The 27,511-nt window shown below is 44.3% G+C and overlaps 2 protein-coding genes and 2 long non-coding RNA genes across 18 annotated transcripts in view; 3 read left to right on the top strand and 1 right to left on the bottom strand.

Moving 5' to 3' along the window:
- Nucleotides 1–27,511, top strand: part of tctn1 (tectonic family member 1) — a 1,200,810-nt gene that overhangs the window by 468,878 nt on the left and 704,421 nt on the right. The window lies entirely within an intron of this gene.
- LOC119129586 overlaps nucleotides 1–27,511 on the top strand; it is a 539,655-nt gene that overhangs the window by 124,308 nt on the left and 387,836 nt on the right. The gene's annotated exons all lie outside the window — the stretch shown is intronic.
- The window catches only part of LOC119129515 (ETS-related transcription factor Elf-2-like), an 84,314-nt gene that overhangs the window by 41,383 nt on the left and 15,420 nt on the right, over nucleotides 1–27,511 (top strand). For 12 of the 15 annotated variants that reach the window (XM_037262852.1, XM_037262841.1, XM_037262847.1 and 9 more), the window contains 3 exons: nucleotides 5,670–5,774; nucleotides 6,454–6,570; nucleotides 6,693–6,776. In XM_037262852.1, the coding sequence (XP_037118747.1) occupies nucleotides 5,670–5,774; nucleotides 6,454–6,570; nucleotides 6,693–6,776 (306 nt within the window). The remainder of the gene's footprint in view (nucleotides 1–5,669; nucleotides 5,775–6,453; nucleotides 6,571–6,692; nucleotides 6,777–27,511) is intronic. The other 3 variants (XM_037262851.1, XM_037262855.1, XM_037262856.1) reach the window with 3 other exon arrangements.
- LOC119129569 lies at nucleotides 1,201–19,734 on the bottom strand. The gene is made up of 3 exons (XR_005099265.1): nucleotides 19,487–19,734; nucleotides 13,134–13,144; nucleotides 1,201–1,211 (listed from the first exon to the last, which is right to left on the bottom strand). It is a non-coding gene; the product is annotated as an uncharacterized LOC119129569 (long non-coding RNA).

Below are 27,511 nucleotides of genomic sequence, written 5' to 3'. Positions count from 1 at the left end.
TTATTACAGGTTACATTCCAACATAATCATACGATCAAGATAATCTGTAAACCCTAACAACTTCATCACTATTTTTAATTATCTTACCGTTTTCAAAGAATTCATTAGTGAATCCGGCACTTATTTTTTTTGTTCTTATAATTGAGTTTAAAATATTCCATGTGCTCTTTATATTATTTTTATTTGTTTCCAACAGTTTACTATAATAATCTTTCTTACATTTTCTAAGAATTTCTGTTAGTTTATTTTTACATCTTTTATATTTAGTTTCTTTCTCCTCAGTTCTGTGTTTAATAAAGTCTTTATATAATTCATTCTTTTTTTTACAGGCATTCAACAGACCCCAGTGAACCACGGTTTATCCGGTCGTTTTGAAGTTTTCTTTGGTCGCTGAGTTGGACAGTTTTTATGATATAGAGTCAAAAAAGTATTTAGAAATAAATTATAGGCTGCATCAACATCCTCTTTTTCATAAACATTCCTCCAGTCTTGAGCTATCAGATCATTTCTAAATGCGTTCAGAGTGCCATTTGTTCTTAATCTCCTTTGTATGTTTACTTTGCTATTGTCTAAGTTATTATGTTTACATTCATGGATAACAAACACCGGCAGATGGTCAGTGATATCGTTTATTAATAATCCACTTTCTAAATTACTTGTCATATTATTAGTAAGAATATTGTCTATTACTGATGCCGAGTGGGTGGTAATTCTGCTTGGTTTGGTTATGCTAGGATATAAGCCTTTACTATACATTGCATCTATACAATCTTCTATCGCAGGTGTTTTATTTGGATTTAAGAAGTCTATATTATAGTCCCCACATAAAAAGGCTACCTTCTGCTCGGTGTTTGAAACCATGGCCTCAAATACTTCTTTGAAATTTTCAATACTAGAGTTGGGTGTTCTATAAACACAGCTAACAATGACATTCTTCATTTTACCCATATCAATTTCAACAGTAATACATTCACATAAGTCATCAATAACAGTTGTCATGCTTTCTACAATCCTATACTTTAACCTACTGTCTATATACAGTGCAACTTCTCCACCCATTTTATTTGTCCTATTCACAAAGTTGAAATTATATCCTTCTAATTCAAAATCGGTCCCTTTGTCGTGGCTAAGCCAACTCTCAGAAATGGCAATTATATTGAATTGCATGGTGTAATGCTGTAAATAGTTTTTAATCTTATCAAAGTTTGCGTCTAAACTCCTACTGTTGAAATGTATTATTGATATATCTTGCTCTAAGTTGAATTTCTCCTTGAATTGATTTTCAGTGTAATAACAACAGTTGCTAATTACATAGTCAAAGAAATTGCTTTCCGGGTCTATATCCATATCCTGTACCTGCATGATGATTGTTTAAGGTAAACGCAAACAGTCGTCTTCCCATCCACCCACATCCAAATTTGAGCACATACACAACCACAGCTCCACGTCCACACACACACACGCTCCCGCACACGCATACACACATATCATTTGTAATGGCAGCCAAATAGTTGAGCCAATTTAACCAATATAGTAAGTCCAACAAAAAAGTTGCGTAATGGTGGTATAAAAATTCTGCAGGTGTATTTATGAAAAACAAGTCCAGTTTTAGTTCATGGGGGATATTGAAAGAAAGTGTGATTGTGATAGTCAGTCGGCGTTCTTAGGCAAAAAAGAAAAATTACCAGTAATCCGGCAAGACACCTACTCACCACTACCAAGCCGTGCTCTTCAAGTGCAAAAAAGGCATCCACAATATGAAAAAAAGAGTACTTCCAAGATGAGTCCAGCGACAATAGGATAGAACTTTTTCCAGTAATTCCAAAAAACAATTGGCGGAAGGATACCGAACAGTTACAAAAATAATAAATCTGGGCAGCTAGAGGATGTTCTATTCGGCTATGCAGTTTCATATTTCTCCAGGTCTTTGAGGTCCCGGATAAGCAGGACCCTCGCCTCCTCACCAAGTGAACCATTTGTGCGAATCCAGATTTTACAGTCTCTTGTCCATGTTGAATAGATTTTTTTTTTGTTTCTTCAGAACCCTCGCACGTTTGGCTATCTCGGCGTTCCTCTTCGTAAGGTGTTCGTTCACATACACCTGTGTGTTCTTCAGTTTCCTTCCTTGTTTCAAAAGCTCCGTTTTGTGTCTGCTGTTTACAAATCTCAGAATGATGGTTCGCTCTGATTGTGCATTTCTTTTGGGAAGAGTATGGCAGGCAGCCATACTCTCCTTATGAATGGTGATGTCATTTCTGTTAAAGAACTGAATCACCTGTTCCTCCAGCGACTGCTTTTCTCCCTCAGTCAAGTCCTCCTCGTTGTTCTCTCCTCGGGTGACGTTGGAGTATGTGCGGTGTGTTGTTTTCAGACCGCTGGTGATCACGTCCTCTTTCCGTGTATATTGCTCCAACTCGTCAACTCTCTTTTACAACTCCGCAATTTTCTCGTCCTTCAGCGCGAGTAGTTTGTTTAGTTTCCTCACATCTTCAACCAGACCACTTATTTTTCCTACATTTTCCACCATTCCGTCCATTTTCTTTGCCAGGTCTTTCAAGGCCATCTTAATCTCGATTTTATCGTCGTCATCGTCGTCACTACCTTGGGACGCGCGCCTCCTCCTTCGCTGCCGGTCCGCCACCTTTCAATCAAGTCACTCCGGCGTTCTAAGAGAATCGCTTGGAGCTCCAGGTTTTGTCGATTCCTCGATCGAAGAACACAAGCGAGCTGGACGGCACAGCAGGGGCCCACACTGCGTCCTGATTCTGCTTGCAAATTTGCTGATTTGAAGGCAAACGGGCGACAAGTGACGACTAGCACGCCATGCCGAGCGAAGCTCAACCAAACCTTGTACCTTTTTATGAAAATTGTTATAATAATAATAAGAGTTCTAAAAACATATTTACAGTGTTGTACCTTGTTATGGAAATTTTTTTATAATACAAGAGTTCTAAAAACATATTTACAGTATGTACACTTTTACCTTGTTATAAAAAAATATAATAAGTTGTTCTAAAAACATATTTACGGTATGTGTTAAGAATTCTCCATGTTATTTATGTTATTGTGCTTTGATTTGAGGTAGGGTGATTTATTTTGAAGGCCGTTTTCAGGCGATACCACTTCCTGTTTTACGTTCGTGTACATATGTTGGTTACAGTGGTACAGGAGTCATTGACGATGTAAGTGGGTCTCCTAACAAGAGAAATGAACGATCACATGTGTCTAACCTTTAGGACAAAGTAGTATTGCTCCACATGTTCGTTTAAATTCCTTTAGAGGTCTGTTTTTGCGTGTTAGCACGATCGCGGATTAGCATCTTTCCGCTAACTCGTTAGCCTGCCCAGTACTTATTGTTAACATGTTACACGCACACACGTATAATATTTATATTTTCAATATTTATGCAAACTATTCTGTATGTTATATTATTAATGTATTATTTACATGTTTGAAACAATTATTTAATGTTGTAATAATAAAATATGCACTTAAATGGTTTCATATACCGTATTTTTCAGACTAAGTAGCGTTTTTTTTTTTCATCGTTTGGGTGGGGGGCGACTTATACTCAGGAGCGACTTGTATGTGAAATTATTCACAAATTTTTACTTGATCATTAACACATTACTTACTAGTATAGTTGATCACTTCACATGTTATTTTCACTTTAAACCGCATGAGGGCGCACTATGGCTGTGGAATAATTGGAGCCTCACTGACAATGAGTTCCATTCACTGACTTCCGGAGTCAGGAGATCTAATGATTTGGAGTGACACAGATGGTTCGATAAACTTATTTATGTTATACGTAGTTATTTGACATATAGTTTATTTAGAGTAGCAACGTGTATGTTGTTAGACTTCAGTAGTTTCCGATTGTCTAGTGAAGCCGTGAAGGCAGCGGGGGGGTGGAAGCGATCCAGGGCGCTTGCTTGGAGCAAACACACATATGTTGAGCTCTTGTTTTGTGAAATAAAGAGCCGGTTACCAAACCCACGTCTTGCCTGGTACTTTGGTAACGCTACAATATAGTTATATACGTAGATCTGTGGAATAATTGGAGCCACAACTGACAACGAGGCTGACTTCAGCGGCGCACGTATGTCCGGAGTCAACAGCTGTTTTTTTTTTGTTTTTTTATTGACAGAGGATGAATATTCCGATGTATTTAATGATTTGGAGTGACACGGATGGTTCGTTAAAAGTGTTGTTCATATTACATTTATTTGATATATCTAGTGTGACGTCAGCGGCGTACGTAGTTCCGGCGTCAACAGCTGTGTTTTTTTTTTTTTTTTTTAAGTGACACAAGATGAAGATTTCGATGGATTTAATGATTTGGAGTGACACGGATGGTTCGATAACATTGTTGTTTATATTACATTTATTTGATATATCTAGTCTGACGTCAGCGGCGCACCTCGTTCCGGAGTCAACAGTTGTTTTTTTTTTGTTTTTTAAGTGACACAAGACGAAGATTCCGATGGATTTTATGATTTGGAGTGACACGGATGGTTCGATAAAATTGTTGTTCATATTATTGTTATTTGATATATAGTTTATATATTGTTATATGGGCCTGTGGAATAATTTGAACTGCAACTGACGACGAGTCCGACGTCAGGGGCGCACTGCACACGCGGCGTTGTTTACAGAAAGGACGACGGATGCGATCGATGGATTTAATGATTTGGAGTGACACAGATGGTTTGATAAACGTGTTAGTGACACGGATGGTTCGATAACATTGTTGTTTATATTACATTTATTTGATATATCTAGTCTGACGTCAGCGGCGCACCTCGTTCCGGAGTCAACAGTTGTGTTTTTTTTGTTATTTGTTTTTTAAGTGACACAAGACGAAGATTCCGATGGATTTTATGATTTGGAGTGACACGGATGGTTCGATAAAATTGTTGTTCATATTATTGTTATTTGATATATAGTTTATATATTGTTATATGGGCCTGTGGAATAATTTGAACTGCAACTGACGACGAGTCCGACGTCAGGGGCGCACTGCACACGCGGCGTTGTTTACAGAAAGGACGACGGATGCGATCGATGGATTTAATGATTTGGAGTGACACAGATGGTTTGATAAACGTGTTATATATGTTATAGTTATTTGAATAACTGTTAATGTTACGTCAGGCCCGTTCTCAGCTCCTCGTTTGTTTTTATGTTATGTTAGTATACCGTATCGTTTAGTCTGTTGTTGCTGGTTCATGTCTGTTCTTGGTGTTGGATTTTGTCAAATTAATTTCCCCCAAAATGCGACTTAAACTCCGGTGCGACTTATATATATTTTTTTCCTCTTTATTGTGCATTTCATGGCTAGTGCGACTTGTACTCCGGAGTGACTTTTAGTCCGAAAAATACGGTACATATATTGACACACAAAATATTTACAGATTAAAAAATAAATAAAAAAGTGTACAGAGGAGAGGGTGACCGTACTTCGCGGATTTCACTTATCGCGGGTGGTTTTTGGAACCAATTAGCCGCGATAAACGAGGGATTACTGTATACTGTATTGTAAGTATGAGAGCAGCACCTTGAGGGGAAAAAGTGCCTTAACGGTACTACCTATTTATCTTGACATTCTCGTGATGTTGTTGTTTTTAGACCTTTTAATTGCCTGCAAACTTTCATGTGGTTTTCAGTGGAAATGTCGAGTCAGGAAATGGTGTGTTTCGATAAAACCTTTGAAGCGGCTGAAGCTCTTCTACATATGGAGTCTCCCGGAGGTCTGCATGACCGCAACACAGGTAACCACACTTAGATTACCTTAACTGTCAGCATGTGTTGGTATTTCCTCTAATTCTGTGACTGGGATCTTAAAGTGTACCTCTGGAGGTCCCACATTGAGGTCTTGCAGGGGTCTCTATTCTTGTGTCTCGTCTTGTATTTGCCAAGATAATCCCCCTCTCCACCGTTTAATGCACGGCACCCTGTTGGAGTGGCACCCACCACCTGCTATTGAGTGGATAACCACATTGCTTGTATATGAATGGAAATTTCTTTTTCCATTAGGTGACTTTAATAAGCCGCCGTATGAGAGAAATGGTCGACGAAACAGCCCCTGTTCAACATTTTACCAAGATCTTCCAAAAATTGGAGTCCTACATGTATGTGACAGGGGCCCCCAATAGCTGCTTGCTCTAGTTTTGGTTTAAGAAAAGGGGGGGGGGCATCTTTGATTTGCCTTTTTTTCTTCAAAACTATCTGAAGTCGTGATTGCATTTTTTTTCGGAAGGCATTTCCTGCCCTGTCACATGCCACCGCATCCAGAATGTGCAGAATTTTTCTAATACCACATCGTGAGTTTTGAAAATCTTTATGAAAAGACGAGGCAAAAATTAATTACAAGCAAAAAAGACTGATAGCTATCCATAGCATCACAGACACGACATAATTCAGAATTTTCTTTTGTGCTGGATGGCACAGAAGATGTCATGATGGAAACAGTTGTGGAGGTTTCGACAGAGTGTGGACCCATGGAGGAGGAGGAATCCTTCCCCATCCCTCCTGATTGTGAACCTGTCGCCAAAAAGAAGAGAGGAGGTCAGTAGCTAAAGACTGTCATTGACTGGAACTACAAACCTAAAACGGGCAGACTACTTGGGTGCACAGGTAATTTATAAGAATGCTGGGAAATGGAAAATGTGTTTTCTTGTAACTATTAGCTGGACGTAAGGCAAAGCTGCACCAACCTATAACTAATGGGACCTTTGACCTGGGGATTAAGAAGAGACAGAGGGAAGGAAAAGGTAAGACATGTTTTAATTAATCCCTGCCCGTTAACATAACACCCTAAAAATCATAATTATGGGCAAAGGAAGCCTCATCTTTCCTCAATGCGAGGCATGTGAAAAGGTTTTGTTTCAAGCCCCTGATGTCCAAAAAAGGAAATTGGCATGAAAAAAAAGTTTGTCTCCAAAAAGTTGTATTACTTGTCAACATGCAGTATGGAAAGTTCCATTTACTGTATTCCGTATTTTTCGGACTATAAATCTCGGGTTTTTTTCATAATTTGGGTGGGGGGGGCGATTTATACTGAGGAGCGACTTATATGTGAATTATTTCACAAATTTTTACTTGATCATTAACACTTTACTTACTTACTAGTATAGTTCACATGTTATTTTCACTTTAAACCGCATGAGGGCCCACTATGTCTGTGGAATAATTGGAGCCTCACTCACAATGAGTTCCATTCACTGACTTCCGAAGTCGGGAGATTTAATGATTTGGAGTGACACAGATTATTCGATAAACTTGTTATTTATGTTATAGTTATTTGATATATAGTTTATTTAGAGTAGCAATGTGTATGTTGTTAGACCAGTAGTTTCCGATTTTCTAGGGAGGCCGTGAAGGCAGCGGGGGGCGGAAAGAGCGATCCAGGGCGCTTGCGCGTGTTGGCTCACATGTTGAGCTCTTGATTTGTGAAATAAAGAGCCGGTTACCAAACCCACGTCTTGCCTGGTACTTTGGTAACGCTACAATATAGTTATATACGTAGCGCTGTGGAATAATTGGAGCCGCCAACTGACAACGAGGCTGACGTCAGCGGTGCACTTAGGTCCGCAATCGGCAGCTGTTTTTTTTTTTGTTTTGTTTTTTTCACAGAGGATGAATATTCCGGTGGATTTAATGATTTGGAGTGACACGGATAGTTTGTTAAAATTGTTGTTTACAGTGCCTTGCGAAAGTATTCGGCCCCCTTGAACCTTTCAACATTTCGCCACATTTCAGGCTTCAAACATAAAGATATAAAATTTTAATTTTTTGTCAAGAATCAACAACAAGTGGGACACAATCGTGAAGTGGAACGAAATTTATTGGATAATTTAAACTTTTTTAACAAATAAAAAACTGAAAAGTGGGGCGTGCAATATTATTCGGCCCCTTTACTTTCAGTGCAGCAAACTCACTCCAGAAGTTCAGTGAGGATCTTTGAACGATCCAATGTTGTCCTAAATGACTGATGATGATAAATAGAATGCTCCTGTGTGTAATCAAGTCACCGTATAAATGCACCTGCTCTTTGATAGTCTCAGGGTTCTGTTTAAAGCGCAGAGAGAACCATGAAGACAAAGGAACACACCAGGCAGGTCCGAGATACTGTTGTGGAGAAGTTTAAAGCCGGATTTGGATACAAAAAGATTTCCCAAGCTTTAAACATCTCAAGGAGCACTGTGCAAGCAATTATATTGAAATGGAAGGAGTATCAGACCACTGCAACTCTACCAAGACCCGGCCGTCCCTCCAAACTTTCATCTCAAACTGACTGAGATGCAGCCAAGAGGCCCATGATCACTCTGGATGAACTGCAGATAACTACAGCTGAGGTGGGAGAGTCTGTCCATAGGACAACAATCAGTCGTGCACTGCACAAATCTGGCCTTTATGGAAGAGTGGCAAGAAGAAAGCCATTTCTCAAAGATATCCATAAAAAGTCTCGTTTAAAGTTTGCCACAAGCCACCTGGGAAACACACCAAACGTGGAAGAAGGTGCTCTGGTCAGATGAAACCAAAATCGAACTTTTTGGCCACAATGCAAAACGATATGTTTGGCGTAAAAGCAACACAGCTCATCACCCTGAACACACCATCCCCACTGTCAAACATGGTGGTGGCAGCATCATGGTTTGGGCCTGCTTTTCTTCAGCAGGGACAGGGAAGATGGCTAAAATTGATGGGAAGATGGATGGAGCCAAATACAGGACCATTCTGGAAGAAAACCTGTTGGAGTCTGCAAAAGACTTGAGACTGGGACGGAGATTTATCTTCCAACAGGACAATGATCCAAAACATAAAGCCAAATCTACAATGGAATGGTTCACAAATAGACGTATCCAGGTGTTAGAATGGCCAAGTCAAAGTCCAGACCTGAATCCAATCGAGAATCTGTGGAAAGAGCTGAAGACTGCTGTTCACAAACGCTCTCCATCCAACCTCACTGAGCTCGAGCTGTTTTGCAAGGAAGAATGGGCAAGAATTCCAGTCTCTCGATGTGCAAAACTGATAGAGACATACCCCAAGCGACTTGCAGCTGTAATTGCAGCAAAAGGTGGCGCTACAAAGTATTAGCGCAAGGGGGCCGAATAATATTGCATGGCCCACTTTTCAGTTTTTTATTTGTTAAAAAAGTTTAAATTATCCAATAAATTTCGTTCCACTTCACGATTGTGTCCCACTTGTTGTTGATTCTTGACAAAAAATTAAAATTTTATATCTTTGTTTGAAGCCTGAAATGTGGCGAAATGTTGAAAAGTTCAAGGGGGCCAAATACTTTCGCAAGGCACTGTATATTACATTTATTTGATATATCTAGTCTGACGTCCGCGGCACACGTAGTCTTTCTGGCGTCAACAGCAGTGTGGTTTTTTGATTTTTGTTTTTCAAGTGACACGGAAGACGAAGATTCTGATGGATTTATTGATTTGGAGTGACACGGATGGTTCGATAAAATTGTTGTTTATATTAGTTATTTGACAGAGAGTTTATATATTGTTATATGGGCCTGTGGAAAAATTTGAAATGTGACTGAGGTGGTGATCTGGTCAGCTGTTTAAGAGTCTAATGGCCGTGGGGAAGAAAGAGTTCTTGAAACGGGAGGTTTTACATTTTACGCTTCTGTCGCTCCGGCCTGAGGGGAGAAGTGTGAACAGTCCATGTTGGGGGTGGGTGGGGTCTTTAAGGATGGAGGCCGCTCTCCTGTGGACCCTACGGTGGTGGATACTCTGCAGAGAGGGCAGCGGAGTCCGTGTGATTTTCTCTGCCGTCCTCACCACTCTCTGCAGTTGCTTGCGGTCCGCAGCAGTACAGCTGCCGTACCACACGGAGATGCAGCTGGTCATGATGCTCTGGATGCAGCAGCTGTAGAAGTTGCTGAGGATCTTGGGGGACATTCCAAACTTCCTCAGCCTCCTCAGGAAATACAGCCGCTGTTGAGCCTTTTTGACCAGCTGTGTGGTGTTGAGTGTCCAGGTGAGGTCGTCACTGAGATGGACACCCAGGTATTTGAAGCTGCTCACCCTCTCAACTTCAAGCTGTCGAATGAAAAGTGGCTGGTGAGGTCCCCTTTTCTTCCTCACGTCCACTATCATCTCCTTCATCTTGTCTGTGTTGAGGGTGAGGTTGTTTTCTTCACACCGACACTAGGCTGTCCACCTCCCTCCTGTAGCCCGCCTCGTCTCCGCCAGTAAAGCGTCCAATCACTGCGGTGTCGTCTGCAAACTTCAGGATGATGTTGTCTTTGTGGGAGGCAACACAGTCATGGGTGAACAGGGTGTAGAGGATGGGGCTGAGCACAGATCCCTGTGGGGTACCAATGTTGGTGATGATACTGGCTGAAGTCCTGTTTCCAATCCTGACAGACTGAAGCCTGCCAGTCAGAAAATCCAGGAGCGAGTCACAGAGGTTGGTGTGAAGACCGAGTGTGGACAGTTTATGGATGAGTTTGTGGGGTATGACCATGTTGAAAGCAGAACTGTAATCAACAAAGAGCATCCTGACATACGCATCCTTATTTTCAAGATGGGAGTGGCAGTAATGAAGAGCAGCAGCGATGGCGTCTGAGGTGGACCTTTTGGGCCGATAGGCATACTGCAGGGGGTCCAGGGAGTCCGGTATGCTGCTCTGGATGTGGGCCAGCACCGTTCTTTCAAAGCACTTCATGATGATAGGGGTGAGTGCTACTGGCCTGTAGTCATTCAGGCAGGTGGGCGGGTGCTTTTTGGGGCGAGGGACGATGGTTGTGGATTTGAAACAGGTGGGGACGATGCTCTGGCTGAGTGAAAGGTTGAAGGTTGAGGTGAGAACATCTGTCAGCTCGTTGGCGCATGTTCTGAGGGCCCGCCCAGGGATGTTGTCTGGTCCTGCTGCTTTGCGGGGGTTGATCTTCCTCAGGGTTCTGTATCCCTGGCCTGATGAAACTGTTGGGGGGGGGGAGGTCCGGGGTCGGGTGGTCCGGGTGTGTGTGTGCCTCTCTGTGCTGGGGCTGGAGGTCTCAAAGCGGGTGTAGAAGTTGTTGAGGTCATCCGGTAGGCTGTCTGTGAGGCCGATGGTGCTGGTGGAGGTCCTGTAGTCTGTGATGTGCTGGAGGCCCTGCCACATCCGCCCGGGGTCAGCAGTGGAGTAGAAGCCGTCCAGCTTATCTCTGTACTGCTTCTTGGCACCTGTGATGGCCTTTCTCAGTCCGTACTTGGCAGTTTTGTACTCTGCCTCATCGCCTGATCTGAATACGTGGGAACGAGCACGCAATATGTGACGTACCTGGCTGTTTATCCAGGGCTTCTGGTTGGAGAACTTCCTCACCTGAAGAGTGGGCACGATATTATCAACACATGTGTTGATGTACCCGGTCACGTAGTCAGCATAGTCCTGGATGCTGACTGAGGAGTCCTCCATTGTGGCAGCAGCTTTAAACACATCCCAGTCTGTTTGGGCAAAGCAGTCCTGCAGGATGCACTCAGCCTCTGGTGTCCATAGTTTGATTTCTTTGGTGGTGGGGTTTGTTTGTTTTAGTTTCTGTCGGTATGCTGGGTACAGAAACAGTGAGATTTGGTCAGATTGTCCAAAGTGGGGTCTTGGTGCTGCCCTGTATGCACCGCGTATGTTGCCGTACACATGATCCAGGGTGTTCTTCTCACGGGTGGGGATGTTGATGTGCTAGTGATATTTGGGGAGTACAGTCTGTAGGTTGCACTGATTGAAGTCTCCAGCAGCGATTAAAAACGGCATCAGGATGAGCAGTCTCTAGCGCGCTGATGACGTCATACAGTTTGCCGAGTGCTGCTGTGGAATTGGCTCTCGGGGGGGATGTAGACAGCGGCTAAAAACACAGCAGTGAATTTCCTCAGTAGATAATAGGGACGGCATTGCAGCATTAAAAACTCCACGTCTGGTGAGCAGTGTCTATAAACAGTCCGTATATCTCCACACCACGAGTTGTTTACGAACACGCACACACACCCTTCTTTCGTCTTGCCGGAGGCTGCAGGCCGGCAGAGTACGTCTGTAGTTGGATGGCGCACGCTGGAATTTTGTCAGAAAGCCACGTTCCGGTGAAAATCAGAGCGCAACATTCTCTTATTTCCCGCTGTAATGTGATCCGTGCTCTCAGGTCGTCCAGTTTGTTGTCGAGAGACCGTACGTTGGCTAGCGCGAGCTTTTAGCCTAGCATGGAGCCCTCCTCTCTTGCCTCGCTTTCGACGCCGTCTCCGGAGCGCTCTCCTGGGGTCCGCCGGCTCACTCGAGGTTGGTGTGTCCGGGCCATCCTGGGGCTCGTGGTGGTCTTTGTTGGAGCGAACAATGAGTTGCAGCTCCGGTGAAATAAATCCTGTGAATTCCAGGTTATTTTGTCGATTGACTATATCGATCAAATCCTGCTTGCTGTATGTTAACAGTGCATGAGTGTTGTGCACCGCAGAAAAAACAAGTAGCACACATAAAAGAAGAAAAAGCCGGCATTCTAGAGCGGCGCAAGCAAACACGTCTGCCACGAGGGGTGCCATGTTGATAAAAGAAGTGCCTATTTTGAATTCTCAGCCCTCCATCCACAGAGGTCTTTGAATTTTTGAGGCATGTGAACACATGCTCAAATGCAGATAAAGACAATGTGACACCATACTGGCTGCTCTCTTGACCAATGAAATTGTTGGATTTCAAATAACACTTGCTATGTAATTGTAAGGGGTGCATGCAAACCATGCCTCCCATGTAACATAGAGGGGGTAACAGATCCTGTGAGCATCGCTGACCTCTGGGGGCAGCATTATTCAGCACTATTTAACAGTGTGAAAAGTGAGCCCTATCATGTAGGCATAATTGAAGAGGAAAGTATTTTTTTTAATTGTCATGAGGTGTCTATTGCCATAGGACAACTTTCTGACAGAAAAGCCAGTGGTCTGGATAACATCACAGCAGAGCATTTAAAGTTAGCTGGCCCCCAATTGACAGTGCTGCTGTCTCTCTGTTTCTCAGGCTTGCTGACTCACGGTACTCTACCTGACTCCATGATAGAATAGAATAGAATAGAATAGATCTTTGTCATTGTCACATGTACAAAGAAATTAAAAGTGCCAACCGATCAATGCATCTGCTAAAATAAAAAATACAAGCTAAAAGTCTATACAAACTAAAAACCACACAAAAGAACATACACAAACAAGTGACATATAATTGCACACCCCCATATTTTTGTTAAAAAAAGACATGCAATTGCACACCCCCATATTGCACACTTAAAATGTAGACATGTAAATGTAAACATGTAGATTACAGCTGTTTTTCTGCTCGTTAAAGCAGATGATCTTTTTTTTTTTAGTGGCATTTAGTGTGACTACCGCTGTAGGGTAAAAGCTGTTGGCGAATCTGCTAGTCCTTGATTTAATTGATCTGTAGCATCTGCCTGATGGCAACAGTTCGAAAAGGGAGTGCCCAGGGTGGGAAGTGTCCTTCACAATGTTCTGTGTTTTTTTGAGACAGCGGGTTCTGTGTAGGTCTTCCAGTGTGGGGAGAGGGCAGCCAACGATCTTCTGTGCTGTGTTGATGACCCCTTGGAGCTTTTTCCTCTGAGCTGCAGTGCAGCTGGTGTACCAAACACATATACAGTATATTAGAATGCTCTCTAAGGAGCACCGATAGAAGGACACCAGCAGTCTTTGTGTGATGCTGTACCTCCTGAGCACCCTTAGGAAGTAGAGTCTCTGCTGGGCCTTTTTTAGCAGCTCAGAGGTGTTCACGCTCCAGGTGAAGTCCTCCTCGATGTGGACTCCCAGGAAGCGGAAGGAGGACACCCTCTCCACACAGACCCCGTTGATGATAAGTGGTGGAATGTACGTTTTTTTCCTCCTAAAGTCAACGACCAGTTCTTGTGTTTTAGCCGTGTTTAGGGGCAGATTGTTCTCTCCGCATCACTCTGATAGCTGCACCACTTCGTCCGTTTAGGCAGACTCATCCCCCTTTGAGATGAGCCCCACCAAGGTGGTGTCATCCGCAAACTTCAGAATGGTGTTGCTGCGGTGCGCGGGAGTGCATGTGTGTGTGTAGAGCGTGTAGAGCAGTGGGTTCAGTACGCAGCCCTGTGGGTAGCCGGTACCAAGGCTGAGAGGTGTGGATGTATGACGGCCCACTCTCACCCTCTGGCTGCGACCTGTCAAGAAGCTCTTAATCCACCTGCAGATGTTGTGTGGAAGTCCCAGGTCCCCCAGTATGTCCACCAGTCTGTGGGGGAGGATGGTGTTAAAAGCAGAGCTGAGGTCCACGAAGAGCATCCGCACATAGCTCCCCGGCTGCTCCAGGTGGGACAGTGCAGCATGGAGGGCTGTAGCTACTGCGTCCTCTGTGGATCTCTTAGCCCTGTAACTGGTGGGGGTCAAAACCTCTGAGCAGGAGTGATGTGATGTGACCTCGGACCAGCTTTTCAAAGCACTTCATCACCACCGGGGTGAGTGCGACTGGCCGGTAGTCATTAAGGCTGGTGATGTGGCGTTTCTTGGGCAGGGGGACTATAGTGGAGGATTTTAAACAGGATGGGACGGTGGACTCGGTAAGGGACTGGTTGAAGATCTTGAAGACCCCAGCCAGCTGATCTGCGCAGTCCTTTAGGACAGTGGTCCCCAACCACCGGGCCGCGGACCGGTACCGGTCCGTGGGTCACTTGGTACCGGGCCACGGAGCCGCACAGGAAAAAAAGAGAAAAAAAAAAAAGTGTTTTTTTTTTTTTTTTCATTGACGATCAATTCATTCAGGTTAAGATGCTCGTCCCGGTCACGTGACATGTTTCCCCAGTCGAGCCCGCAAAGCTAGCAAAAGTGAGTAAGAATTTATTTTGAAAAATATAAAAAATTTGGCGAATCTCTCCCAATTACATCTGTCGGTGCATCTGAAAAATAAGGACTCTTGACACAGGGCGCTCGTCTCGGTCACGTGACATGTCACCACAGTCAAGCCCGCGAGGCAAGCAAAAATGAGCAAGAAACAGAGAAGTTTGGAAAGCTTCTTCGGAAAGGGAAAAACGTCCAATGAGGACACTGAAGAAGAAGAGGCTACGACTTCTAAGAAAAGGAAAGCTGCATTTAAAAGAACATTTCTGGAGTCCTACTTAAAATATGGATTTATCGCCACAGGTGACTCTGACGCGCCAAGTGCACTCCGCATATGTGGCGAAAGGCTAGCTAACGAGGCAATGAAGCCTTCAAACCTACTTCGGCACATGGAGACCAAGCATCCTGCATTTAAAGACAAACCTTAACCACTTCGGGTGTCATTGTCTCCGATTACGCCTAGATGGGAACGGCTCATTTCTGAGAAAAGAGCTCGGTGCTCCCACTAATTCAACGTTTTATTTTTATGTGGTTTATATTTGTTTTTATGCCAGTCGTATCATTTTATTTCATCCTATTTATATATATAAATATTTAAATAATAAATATATAAATATATTTATTTATATAAAGGCCGGTCCGCGAAAATATTTCTGACACGTAACCGGTCCGTGGTGCAAAAAAGGTTGGGGACCACTGCTTTAGGACACACCCACTGACGCCGTCAGGACCCGCAGCCTTCCTCAGGTTGATGGTCCGCAGCGTGCGCCTCACCTCGTGCTCCTCCACTGTGAGGGTGAAGCTGCTGCGGACTGTGGGATGTGATGTGGCCGCTTCAGGTGGCTCGGACTCGAACCGGGCAAAGAAGGTCTTAAGGTCCTCTGCCATTGAGACGTCCCCTTCAGCAGCTCCGATGGTGGTCCTGTAGTTAGTAAGATGCTGGACTCCCTACCACACCTGCTTGCTGTTGTTGCTGTCCAGGTGATCCTCAATCCTCCTCTTGTAGTCAAGATGGGCCTCTCTGATGCCTCTCCTCTGGTTGGCTCTGGCTGTGCTGTAGAGAGCCCCGTCCTCAGACCTGAGGGACAGGGCGGTGTCCCTCTCCTCCAGCAGCCGAAGGACCTCCCGGGTCATCCAGGGCTTCTGGTTGGGGTATATCCGTATGCGTTTGTCCACCGTGACAGGGTCTGTGCAGTGCTTGATATAACACAGAACACTGTCTGTGAACACTTTCAGGTCCCAGTGTTCGAAGATGTCCCAGTTAGTCCTGTCGAAGCAGTCCTGCAACTGCTGAGAGGCGTCATCAGGCCAGGTTTTAACAGTTTTAGTGATGACAGGAGCTGATTTCCTGATGGTGGTATATGCAGGGATTAATAGCAGTGACATGTGGTCAGACTGGCCCAGGTGAGGTAGCTGTTGTCTGTAGTTCTGGTCCCTGTTATAAAAGACAAGGCTGGTAAAGTAGGAATTATTGCTAACTATAGACCAATAGCTCTAGCTAGTATACTCTCCAAAGTTTTAGAAATATTACTTCTTGACAGATTAAGTGTACATATAACTACCACCGACAATCAGTTTGGCCTTAAGCCTAAGCACAGTACGGACCGATGTATCTATGCTCTGAAAGAAGCAGTTGAAACATAAAAGGCAGGGCTCTACCATGCTTGCTGGGTTCATTGATGCGTCGCGAGCGTTTGATTGTATCCATCATTTTAAGCTTTTTAATAAGCTAAAGCTTAGGGGTGTGCCTAAATGCTTAATACGTATCATAGTCTACTGGTATACAAACCAGAAAATGCAAGTTAAATGGGGGAGCACATTATCCACCCCTTTTCGGGTGAGTAATGGCATCAGACGGGGGATTCTATCCCCTGCCCTCTTTAACTACAAGCCACATGGATGGCTTGTCTAAGCAGCTAGGAGGTTGCAAAACAGGCTGCATGATTGGAGACATGTTAATAAACCATTACATGTACGCTGATGACCTTACCATACTTTCACCTTGTAGTAGTGGGTTCCAACAGCTGCTCAATATCTGCTCAAATTATGGTATTGACATTGACATCAAGTATAATGCCAAGAAGAGTGTGATCTTGATATGTAGAACCAAGTATGATCTGCAACTGAAGTTTCCTGCTTTTTACCTGTCTGGTCAAACTTTGTGTGTGTCTAAAAGTACAAAATATCTTGGGCACATTATTACAGCTACCTTAGATAATGATGATTATATGTCTAGACCAAGGGTTACCAACATGGTGCCCGCGGGCGGTTGTCGAACAAAATTCGGAGGTCGAACCTCGCGAGATGAGCTGGGAGGACCCGAGAAAACCCGACCGTGCCGCCCGGATGCCGACTGACTCCGTTGTTATTGTATTTTAGTTACTTTGAGGATTGTATTAACCCCTAATCATGCCTCCAAAGAAAGCTAGTGGGAGCAGTAAAGCCATCCTAAAACACAAAGACGCTCCTAAAGCAATGCGACAGTGAGCGCCCGGCGCGCTGCGGTTGCGCGATCGGACCAAATTACCGTTTTTTTCCATGTATAATGCGCAAAATTTAACTAATTTATTGTCCTAAAATCCGGGGTGCGCATTATACATGGGTACAATTTTTTTTAAATTTTTTTTAAATTTTTTTTTTTTTTGAAGAAAATCATGGTACAACAATTTTTGAAGAAAATCTTGTCACGGATGGAGTGTGGAAAGGAAGAGGGCGACCAAGTGCAGCTTGAACCAGGGTTCATTGGAGGAACTCAAAACACAGACTTGGTAAACTAACTTAACTCTCTAACAAAACCAACAACAGGACTGACCGACGAAGACGTGGAACAAAAAGACAGGGGGACATTACCAAAGACAGGAACAGAAACCTGTGTTATTGTCAAATATTGTTTGTTTTTTAATCTCCATCGCGGACTGGACGTCATACGGAGGCAGTATCACTGCGCATGCGCACTATGGATCCGATGCGAATAGGCCTCTTCTCTTCTTGACTGACAATGAATGTGATAGTTTAATACATACAATCAGCAAATAACAAAATACGTATTGCAGGTAATATTTTATTTCACAACACTTTGCCTTGTTCCTTTCGTCTCTGCTGTTCACTTCAAACACGCTCCATACGAACGCAATGCTCTCGTATCAGACGCTTGCTCGATCACCTGCTCGTTTGCTGTCACAATGTACCCTACACAAATCCGAAACATTTGTTGCGGCTCCGAGTCACGACGAGGGGCAAGTTTTGGTTTCCAAGGGTGTTTTTGTTCCTCTTCAACTTCTCTCCCATACAGAGCCGCCTTTTTCACATGTCCGCACGTCACTTTCCTCTCTTTTCATTTTCACCTAACTGATCGCGGTGGTGCCTTTATGGGCAGTCGGAGAAATCAACGCCAACAAAAAAAATACATCCAGCCTAGTTAAGACCATACCAAAGACTATAAAAATGGGACCCATTGCCTCCCTGCTTGGCACTCAGCATTAAGGGTTGGAATTGGGGGGTTAGATCACCAAATGATTCCCGAGCGCGGCGCCGCTGCTGCTCACTGCTCCCCTCTCCCCCAGGGGATGGATCAAAATCACACGGGGATGGGTCAAATGCAGAGGACCAATTTCACCACACCCAGATGCGTGTGTGACGATCATTGGGACTTAAAAAAAAAAAAAAAAAAAAAAAAAAAAAATCAAAATTTGGGTGCGTATTATACATGGGTACAGGCTTTCTTCCAGCATTGACATGCCATTTTTAGGGTGCGTATTATACATGGGGGCGCATTATACATGGAAAAAAACGGTAAGCTCCCTGCGCACTGAGGTCCACTTAAATTTTGGAAAGTACATCAGGACTTTAAAAATATTTTCTAAATTTTAGCGACGGCTCTGTCACAATAATGCGACAAGCGCGGTGCAGTTGCGCGGTCGGCCACGAGCTACTGTTGGACGTTCGGCGGCGCGCTGCAGTTGCGCAATCGGACAAAATTAAGCTCCCTGCGCACTGAGGTCCACTTAAATTTTAGAAAGTACATCAGGATTTTAAAAATATTTTCTAAATTTCAGCGACGGCTCTGTCACAATAATGCGACCAGCGCGGTGCAGTTGCGCGGTCGGTGACGCGGTTGCGCGTTCGGCGGTGCGCTGCAGTTGCGCGATCGGACAAATATGCCCAAATGAAAAAATGCTTAAAAAAGGTGGGTTTTTTTTGTCTTGAAACGGATTCAAAATGTTTCCATTATTTGTAATGGGAAAAATAGATTCGGAATTCGACCGATTCGCTTCTCGAACCGCCTTCTGGAACGGATTGTGGTCAAAAACCAAGGTTTGACTGTATTTTTGCTATTCTTGTTAAAATCACACTTACATGTGAACTGGAAATGACAATAATAACACAGTGAAAGCCAAATTGAGCAAATTGGCTATTTCAGAAATGTGTGTCAAACTGGTAGCCCTTTGCCTTAATCAGTACCCAGGAAGTAGCTCTCGGTTTAAGAAAGGTTGGTGACCCCTGGTCTAGACAGAGGAGAATGCTCTATGTTCAAGCAAATATGCTGGTTCGTAAATTTCACCACTGTACTACTGATGTTAAAGTAAACCTCTTTAGAGCTTACTGCACCCATCTCTTGAAAAGTGAAATTTGCCTACAATGACTGCCTTAGGATACTGTTGGGCAAGCCGAGGAGCACAAGAGCCAGTGGGCTCTTCTGTGATCTGGGTCTCACTACATTTATTGCTCTGCTGAGGAACTTGACATTTAAATTTATGTGCAGGCTGGACCACTCACCGAATGGTCTGAGTAGACAGATGACAGACCCTGGATGTAGTGCTATAAGGTACACATCCACCATCAGAGGACGCTGGCATGAGTGCCTCTCATAACATTTGAAATGTACTTTTTTAATTTACCGTAATTTTCGGACTAAAAGTCACCCCGGAATATAGGTCGCATGAGCCATAAAATGCACAATAACGTAAAAAAAAACATATAAGTCGCTCCGGAGTACAAGTCACATTTTGGGGGAAATTTATTCGACAAAATCCAACACCAAGAACAGACATGAACGAGCAACAACAGGCCAAACGATACGGTATGCTAACGTGACATAAACACAAACGAAGAGCTGAGAACGGGCCTGACGTAACATTCAGAGTTATTCAAAAAACTATTACATAAATAACACGTTTATAAAACCATCCGTGTCACTCCAATTCATTAAATCCATCGATCGTCCTTTATGTAAACAATGCCAGCCGGGTGCGCGCCTGACAGCGTTTGCACTTCAAAATATTCCACAGGCCCATATCACGATATATAAATTATATATCAAATAACTATTATATAAGCAATAATATTATCAAACCATGTGTCACTCCAAATCATTAAATCCATCGATCAAATTCCTCGTCCTTTGTAAACAACGCCGCGCGTGCACCCTGACGTCAGCCTCGTCGTTATTCCACAGATCTAGTATATAACTATATTGTAGCGTTAACAAAGTACCAGGAAAGACGTGGGTTTGGTAAACGGCTCTTTATTTAACAAAACAAGAGTTCAACGAGCCAACAACTACTTAACTGTAACGATAAAAACATATACAAGTTGGTACACGAAATAAAATATATCAAATAACTATAACATAAATAGTTCACCGCCACACGGCCCCAAGCACCGGCGTCGACTTCCAAGTGTGTGGTGGCGTGGACTTCCATCCCCGGAGGTGGCACTTCCAGCCACGGAGGTGGAAGAGAGCTCTATAGAATAGTACCGGGCGTGCGTAAAAGCCATGACCGAGCCCCATCCACCGTCCCCGGACAGCCACCCGGCCGAGCGCCGGCCCTCGACTTCCATCCACGGAGGTGAAAGACAGCTCGGTAGAGTAGGACCGGGCGTGCGTAAAAGCATTGTCCGAGCCCCATCCACCGTCCCTGGACAGCCACCCGGCCGAGCGCCGGCCCCCGACTTCAATCCACGGAAGTGAAAGAGAGCTCCGTCGAGTCAATCTTTGTCCTTTATGTAAACAACCGCCGCGCTGCTGACGCGCCGTCGCGCTGCTGACGCGCCGTCGCGCTGCTGACGCGCCGTCGCGCTGCTGACGCGGCGTCGCGGTCGCGCTGCTGACGCGGCGTCGCGGTCGCGCGTCAGCAGCGCGACGTCGCGGTCGCGCGTCAGCAGCGCGACGCGGCGTTGTTTACATAAAGGACAAAGATTGACTCGACGGAGCTCTCTTTCACTTCCGTGGATTGAAGTCGGGGGCCGGCGCTCGGCCAGGTGGCTGTCCAGGGGCCACACGCCTGTAAGTTTGTTTTGTTAAATAAAGAGCCGTTTACCAAACCCACGTCTTTCCTTGAACTTTGTTAACGCTACAATATAGTTATATAGTAGATCTGTGGAATAACGACGAGGCTGACGTCAGGGCGCACGCGCGGCGATGTTGACAAAGGACGAGGAATTTGATCGATGGATTTAATGATTTAGAGTGCACAGATGGTTTGATAACATTATTGCTTATATAATAGTTATTTGATATATAATTTATATATCGTTATATGGGCCTGTGGAATATTTTGAAATGCAACCGCCATCAGCTGTGCGCACCCGGCCGGCATTGTTGACATAAAGGACGATCGATTGATTTAATGAATTGGAGTGACACAGATGGTTTTATAAACGTGTTATTTATGTAATAGTTTTTTGAATAACTCTGAATTTTACGTCAGGGCCATTCTCAGCTCTTAGTTTGTGTTTATGTCACGTTAGCATACCTATCGTTTAGCCTGTTGTTGCTCGTTCATTTTGTCGAATAAATTGCCCCCCAAAATGCGACTTATACTCCGGAGCGACTTATATATGGTTTTTTTCACTTTTTTGGGCATTTTATGGCTGGTGCGACTTATACTCCGGTGCGACTTATAGTCCGAAAATTACGGTACTATATATATATATAAACAATGCGCGCGCACACACCCAAACACACACACACACACACACGTGCGCACCTCTTCCAGCAATCACGTCAGTTTTTATGGCGTAAAATTCTTCCAATGTTCAGCCAATGCTGAGCATTACTGTGAAAGGAAAAGTCGTTGGCGCTACCTGGTGGTTGAGGGTATGTAAGACCTCACAACACACACATTTCCTGTTTTTGCTGACATTCAGTCATCATTGTAAGGATTTATGCAGTGATTGTGGGGAAATGCATGATAACCATCAGGTTTATTGTGCACTACAAATTCTGATTTATAATGGGAATCAATCTCGTCAAATGTGTCACTTGTATGTGTTTCATTGCTAAGTGTCTTTTCTCCTAATTGCAATGGTTTAAAAATTACAGCTTGGTGTCATTTTGAACATTGACACGTTTTAACATCCCGAGTGAACTTTCAGCACCATAGTTGCTTTTCCAAAATGCTTTGTCTTTGATGGAACAGAACAAAAACATCAAAAAGCCTAAAATGGAACCATGTGTTCCATGAGGGTTAAAAAAAAGCAATAGTGAGATCAATTCCTGCGTTGATTTGTATAAGCATACTGTGCACTGTATCAATGTATGTATGTACATACAATATCTGAAGCTTTGGGAATTTCTCACATTTTTGTACAAAATCACTATCAACTGCTGTATTTTGACCTTTTTCAAAATCACAGATGAAATAATAATGTCTGTTTTAACTAAATACACACAGACATTTAAAGGGTTTGATATTTTTATTCATGTTTATTACCGTATTTTTCGCACCAAAAGGCGCACTGGATTATAAGGCGCACCCTCATTGAATTTTTTATTTTAGAAATTATTTAATATATAGGGCGCACCGGATTAAAAGGCGCATAAAATAGAAGCTATACTGCAACAAACTGAGGTTGACTAGGGTTGCGGTATGCATCCACTAGCCAATAACCTATGAGCCCTCTGTAAACAATCGCGTTTCTCAAACAATCTCCTATAAAATGATCAGAACTGACTAAAGTTCGATCTAACACTGGTACTGCTTACCTATGTTTCCCTTCCATATCGATCCGTAAATTTACTCGAAACATTAACAGAGCAGCCTATTTTGACATGAAATAGCCTTGTGCGTATAGCAGCTATTATTATAGCATTAGCCACCCGCAAACTCCCATGAGCCTCAGCTCGCAGACCCCCATGAGCCTCAGCAAAGTGTAAACAATCGCGTTTCTCAAACGATCTCCTATAAAATGATCGGCAGTTTGATCTAACACATTGGTACTGCTTACCTGTTTCCCTTCCATATCAATCCGTAAATTTACTCGAAACATTAACGGAGCAGCCTATTTTGAAATGAAATAGCCTCGCGGGTGCAACAGCTATTCGGTGACGCCCCCTGACCACAGTTGCCGTAATGTTGGGAAGCGATGCGACCTTGTAATTTACTAGTCGTACTAAAACGTACTGAAACATTTTGGCAGAGCACTGTGTACAACCAGTATGGATCAACAAATTCATCAATTGATCCATATATAAGGCGCTCTGCATTATAAGGCGCACTGTGTTTTTTTGCGTAAAATGTAAGTTTTTAAGTGCGCCTAATAGTGCGGACAATACGGTAATTACAGAAGGGGAGGAATAACTAACCATCGCATTTTATTTCCAGTTGCCCTCATTTTGACAGCAATAACATCAATCAGATGCTTCCAGATCAGTTTGGCACATCGTTTAAGATCAATCTTTGACCCTTCCTCTACAGTTTGGTCAGATTCCTGGAATGTCTGGCATGAATTTGAATTAATTCATCTTTATGTTCCTCGTCTGTTGCCGTTGTACAGACTTAACAGGTTCAGTTTGCACAAGAAACACAAAACAATGACCAACATGGGGATACCTGTTGGCATTTGCCATAACACCGCTCAGAGATCTTGAATGGAAAGAGAACACAAGGGAGGAGGAGAAGAAAAAAAATGGGGCTGAAACTACTCTCCTTGGTGGAGCATAATTTTAGTCGATAAAAAAAAAAAAACTCAGCACAATCAGAATCAGCTTTATTGAATGTTGTTCTCAGCCTCTGTACAACATTTAAGTGACTAACAACAGTCAGGTTACTAACAACATTTAAGTGGCAAGAACAGGATATCATTGCCCAGTGATGTCTCTGAGACGCTATGATGGTCCCCAGCCTCACATGCTGTCTCCTGTTGGTTTAGGAAGCCTCTCTAACAGCAAGCCCTATGTAGTGCCTCCACGCGGCGACGCATGGTAACTGGGTAAAACACGGACCCAGGCTAAACTACAAGGGACTCGGAGGAGGTTTGGCCCCTAGACGTGCGGCACGCAGGCCCACCGGTGTGTGGACACGCCCTGGTGCCCACGAACCAGCCCCCAACTATGGGTTAAATAGTACCACTGCCCAGTGGGCTCCTCGGGAGAGGAATGGGCTAAGAGTCAACCCCTACAGAAAATCAATTTCCCCTTGGGTTGGTGTCAGGAAGGGCATCCGGCTGTAAAAAGTTTTGCTCCAAAAATTTTCTCAGTATAGGACTCTCAACCACGAGATGGCCATGGACCGTCCCCGGTGGAAGAAAGCCATATTGAGAATCCAGTCCAACCCAGCGGCGCCTGGAAAGCGGACTTTAAACCGATGATGATGATGATGATGATCCACTGACAGGTGGAGGCAGGCACTGCGAGCTGGACGAGCTACTGGTAGAGGATGTCGGGAGCGATGTTGCAGTCCCATGTTGACCGTATCATCCACCGACCTGTTTGCCCGGTAGGCAAACTGCAGGGAGTTGTGACGGGGGCCCGTGATGTCCTTCAGGTGGCTGAACACTAGCCTCTCAAAGGATTTCATGACCACAGATGTCAGGGCGACAGGTCTATAATCATTCAAACCTGTGATGGCGGACTTCTTGGCCACCGGTACGATGGTGGAGCTTTTGAGGCATGAGGGCACCTCACACAGCTCCAGCGAATGGTTGAAGATCCATGCAAAGGTGGGTGCCAGCTGTTCAGCACAGACTTTCAGGCAGGAGGAGGACACGCCGTCTGGGCCTGGTGCCTTCCTGACCTTTTGTCTCCGGAACATATGACACACCTCCTCCTCGCGGAGCTGAAGTGCGGGCGCGGCTTCTGAAAGAGAGAAAGTAGGTGATAACAACGATGGAGGTGTGTACAGGGGGGTTGTGGGGAGAGGTGTTTATGTTGATTGTGATGCAGGAGGTCCTGATGTGTGGGTGGACCGTTCAAACCTGCAGTAAAACCTGTTTAGCTGGTTTGCAAGCCTTGTGTTCTTCACAGGACGGCAGTTGGTTACTTGAAGCCCGTGATGCTCTGCAGGCCTTTCCACACTGTTGAGGGATCAGGATTGGCAGAGAGGGCCTCTCCAGGCTCTCCCCATAGGTTAGCTTTCCTGATCTCTCGGGTCAGTGTGTTCCTGGCTTGCCTGAACAAGTCACGATCCCCACTCCTGTAGGCCTCTTCCTTGGCTTTGCGCAGCATCCTGAAGTTTGGTGTAAACCACGGTTCGTTGTTGTTGTGCGTGCAGAAGGTCTTAGTTTGCATACACATGTCCTCACAAAAGCTGATGTATGATGTCACAGTATCGGTGAGTTCATGCAGGTCTGAAGTTGCAGCTTCAAAAACACCCCAATCGGTGCAGTCAAAGCAGGCTTGGAGGTCCTGCTTTGACTCCACTGTCCATTTCCACACAGTCCTCACCACAGGCTTAGAAGTTTTTAATTTCTGCCTGTAGGCTGGGATCAGATTAACTAGACAGTGGTCCGAGAGTCCTAAAGCTGCACGGGCCACAGAGCGGTATGCGTCCTTTATTACGGAGTAGCAGTGGTCCAGTGTCTGTGTCCCTCTGGTCGGACACATTAGGTTTTGTCTGTATTTGTGGAGTTCGTGTGTGAGGTTCACTCTGTTAAAATCACCCAAAACAATGATCAGTCAGTTTGGTAGTTTTCTCTCCACGTCTGTTACCTGGTCAGCTAGCAGCTGTGTGGCTTCGATCGCACGTGTGTGTGGTGGAATGTAAACAGCCGCCATTACGATCGAGGGGAACTCCCGTGGAGAATAAAACGTCCGGCAGTCTATGAAAAGCGTCTCTAGGAGAGGGCTGCAAGACTCTTTCAACACTGTGACATCAGTACACCAACCTTCATTAATGTAGAAACATAGACCACCTCCCTTTGTTTTTCCCGTGAGCTCTGTGCTGTGTTCTGTGCGTAGTAGCCGAAATCCAGTTAGCTCTTCGGCATGGTGAGTCCATTGAACCACGTTTCGGTGAAGCACAAGGCGGTGGATTTGCTAACGTCCGGGTTCCTTGAAATGAGAAGCAGCAGTTCATCCATCTTGTTCGCCAGGGAGCGGACATTCACCAGATGAATTGATGGTAGGGGAGCACGGAAACCTCTCTGCCTCAACTTTACGTTATGTTGAAACCTCTGGTTTTGTTTGGTAAAACAACATTTGCATGTATTAGCTCTCGAATTGCCACAGTTATCCAAGTAACTATGGAGCGATCAAAGTTTGTTTGAAAAAACACTCTTGGCCAGTGTTTTACCTATCGTAGATGTGTGTATAGAAATACTGGACTGTACCAGTGACGTCTGTAAGCCTTTAGCAGACAGGGTTAGGGTTCATTTCAGTATTCTGTGCTGAACTCTTGCCATCATTTTAGGTGAAAAACAACTGTGCCAAACTTTCTCCATTTGTAGAAGGTTTCTCCAAATGTGGATTAATGAACATCTAGATATTTGGAGATGGTTTATAACATTTCCCAGCTTTAGCAAGTCATGATGGACATCAGACAATGCTTATCATAGACACAATTCTTCCCAGGTATGTGTTTTATAGTGGGCAGGGCAACTTTATGCCACATCTCAGTGATTGGACACAGCCCTGACCTGTTTATTTTTATTATAAGAAATTGGCATATGTGAATGGACTGTACTTTTATAGCGCATTTTTGGTACTCAAAGCGCTTAATACTGTTTCCTCATTCATCTACTGATGAGAGACCATCAGGAGCAAGTAGGCGTTCAGTGTTTTGCTCAAGGACACGTTGACATAATCACAATGGCTGGGGATCGAACCCTCCAACCCATGGGTTGGGAGATGACTCCTCTACCATTGAGCTACTAAAAGAGATGGAAGATTCAAGAGTTTTTTATTCGCCATGTTTGAGCGTGCCAAACAAGGAATTTGACTTCGGTAAATCACAGCCTCTGTTCAACATTTAGGTGACTAACAACACTCAGGACATGTGAAAAATGGCAAATATTCTCAAACATCCCCTGATCTTAAACTCCCAAGAGGGCAAGGAAGAACTCGAAACTCCAGCTAGGGGAACTGAGAAACCTTGAGAAGAACCACAGATGGGAAGGTCCCTTATCCAGGATGACCAGGCTGCAATGGATGCAGAGAGGACACAAAGTACAAACAGTGTAGACAAATTCAAAAAATTTGGTGTGGAGGGCAGGATGTTATTGCACAGTAATGACTCTGAGACGCTAAGAGTGGTGTGAGTTCATCAGAGCAACAGCCTGGGGGAAGAAGCTGTCTCTGTGTCTGCTGGTTTTGGCGTACCGAGCTCTATAACGCCGTCCGGAGGGGAGTAGTTCAAACAGACTGCAACCTGGGTGAGAAGGGTCTGTAGAGATGTTCCTTGCACGTTTCCTGGTCCTGGAGAGGTACAAGTCTTGGATAGATGGGAGGT

This window comes from Syngnathus acus, chromosome 10 (assembly GCF_901709675.1).
Source record: "Syngnathus acus chromosome 10, fSynAcu1.2, whole genome shotgun sequence".
Taxonomy (NCBI): domain Eukaryota; kingdom Metazoa; phylum Chordata; class Actinopteri; order Syngnathiformes; family Syngnathidae; genus Syngnathus; species Syngnathus acus.
This window is presented reverse-complemented; position numbering and strand designations above follow the sequence as displayed.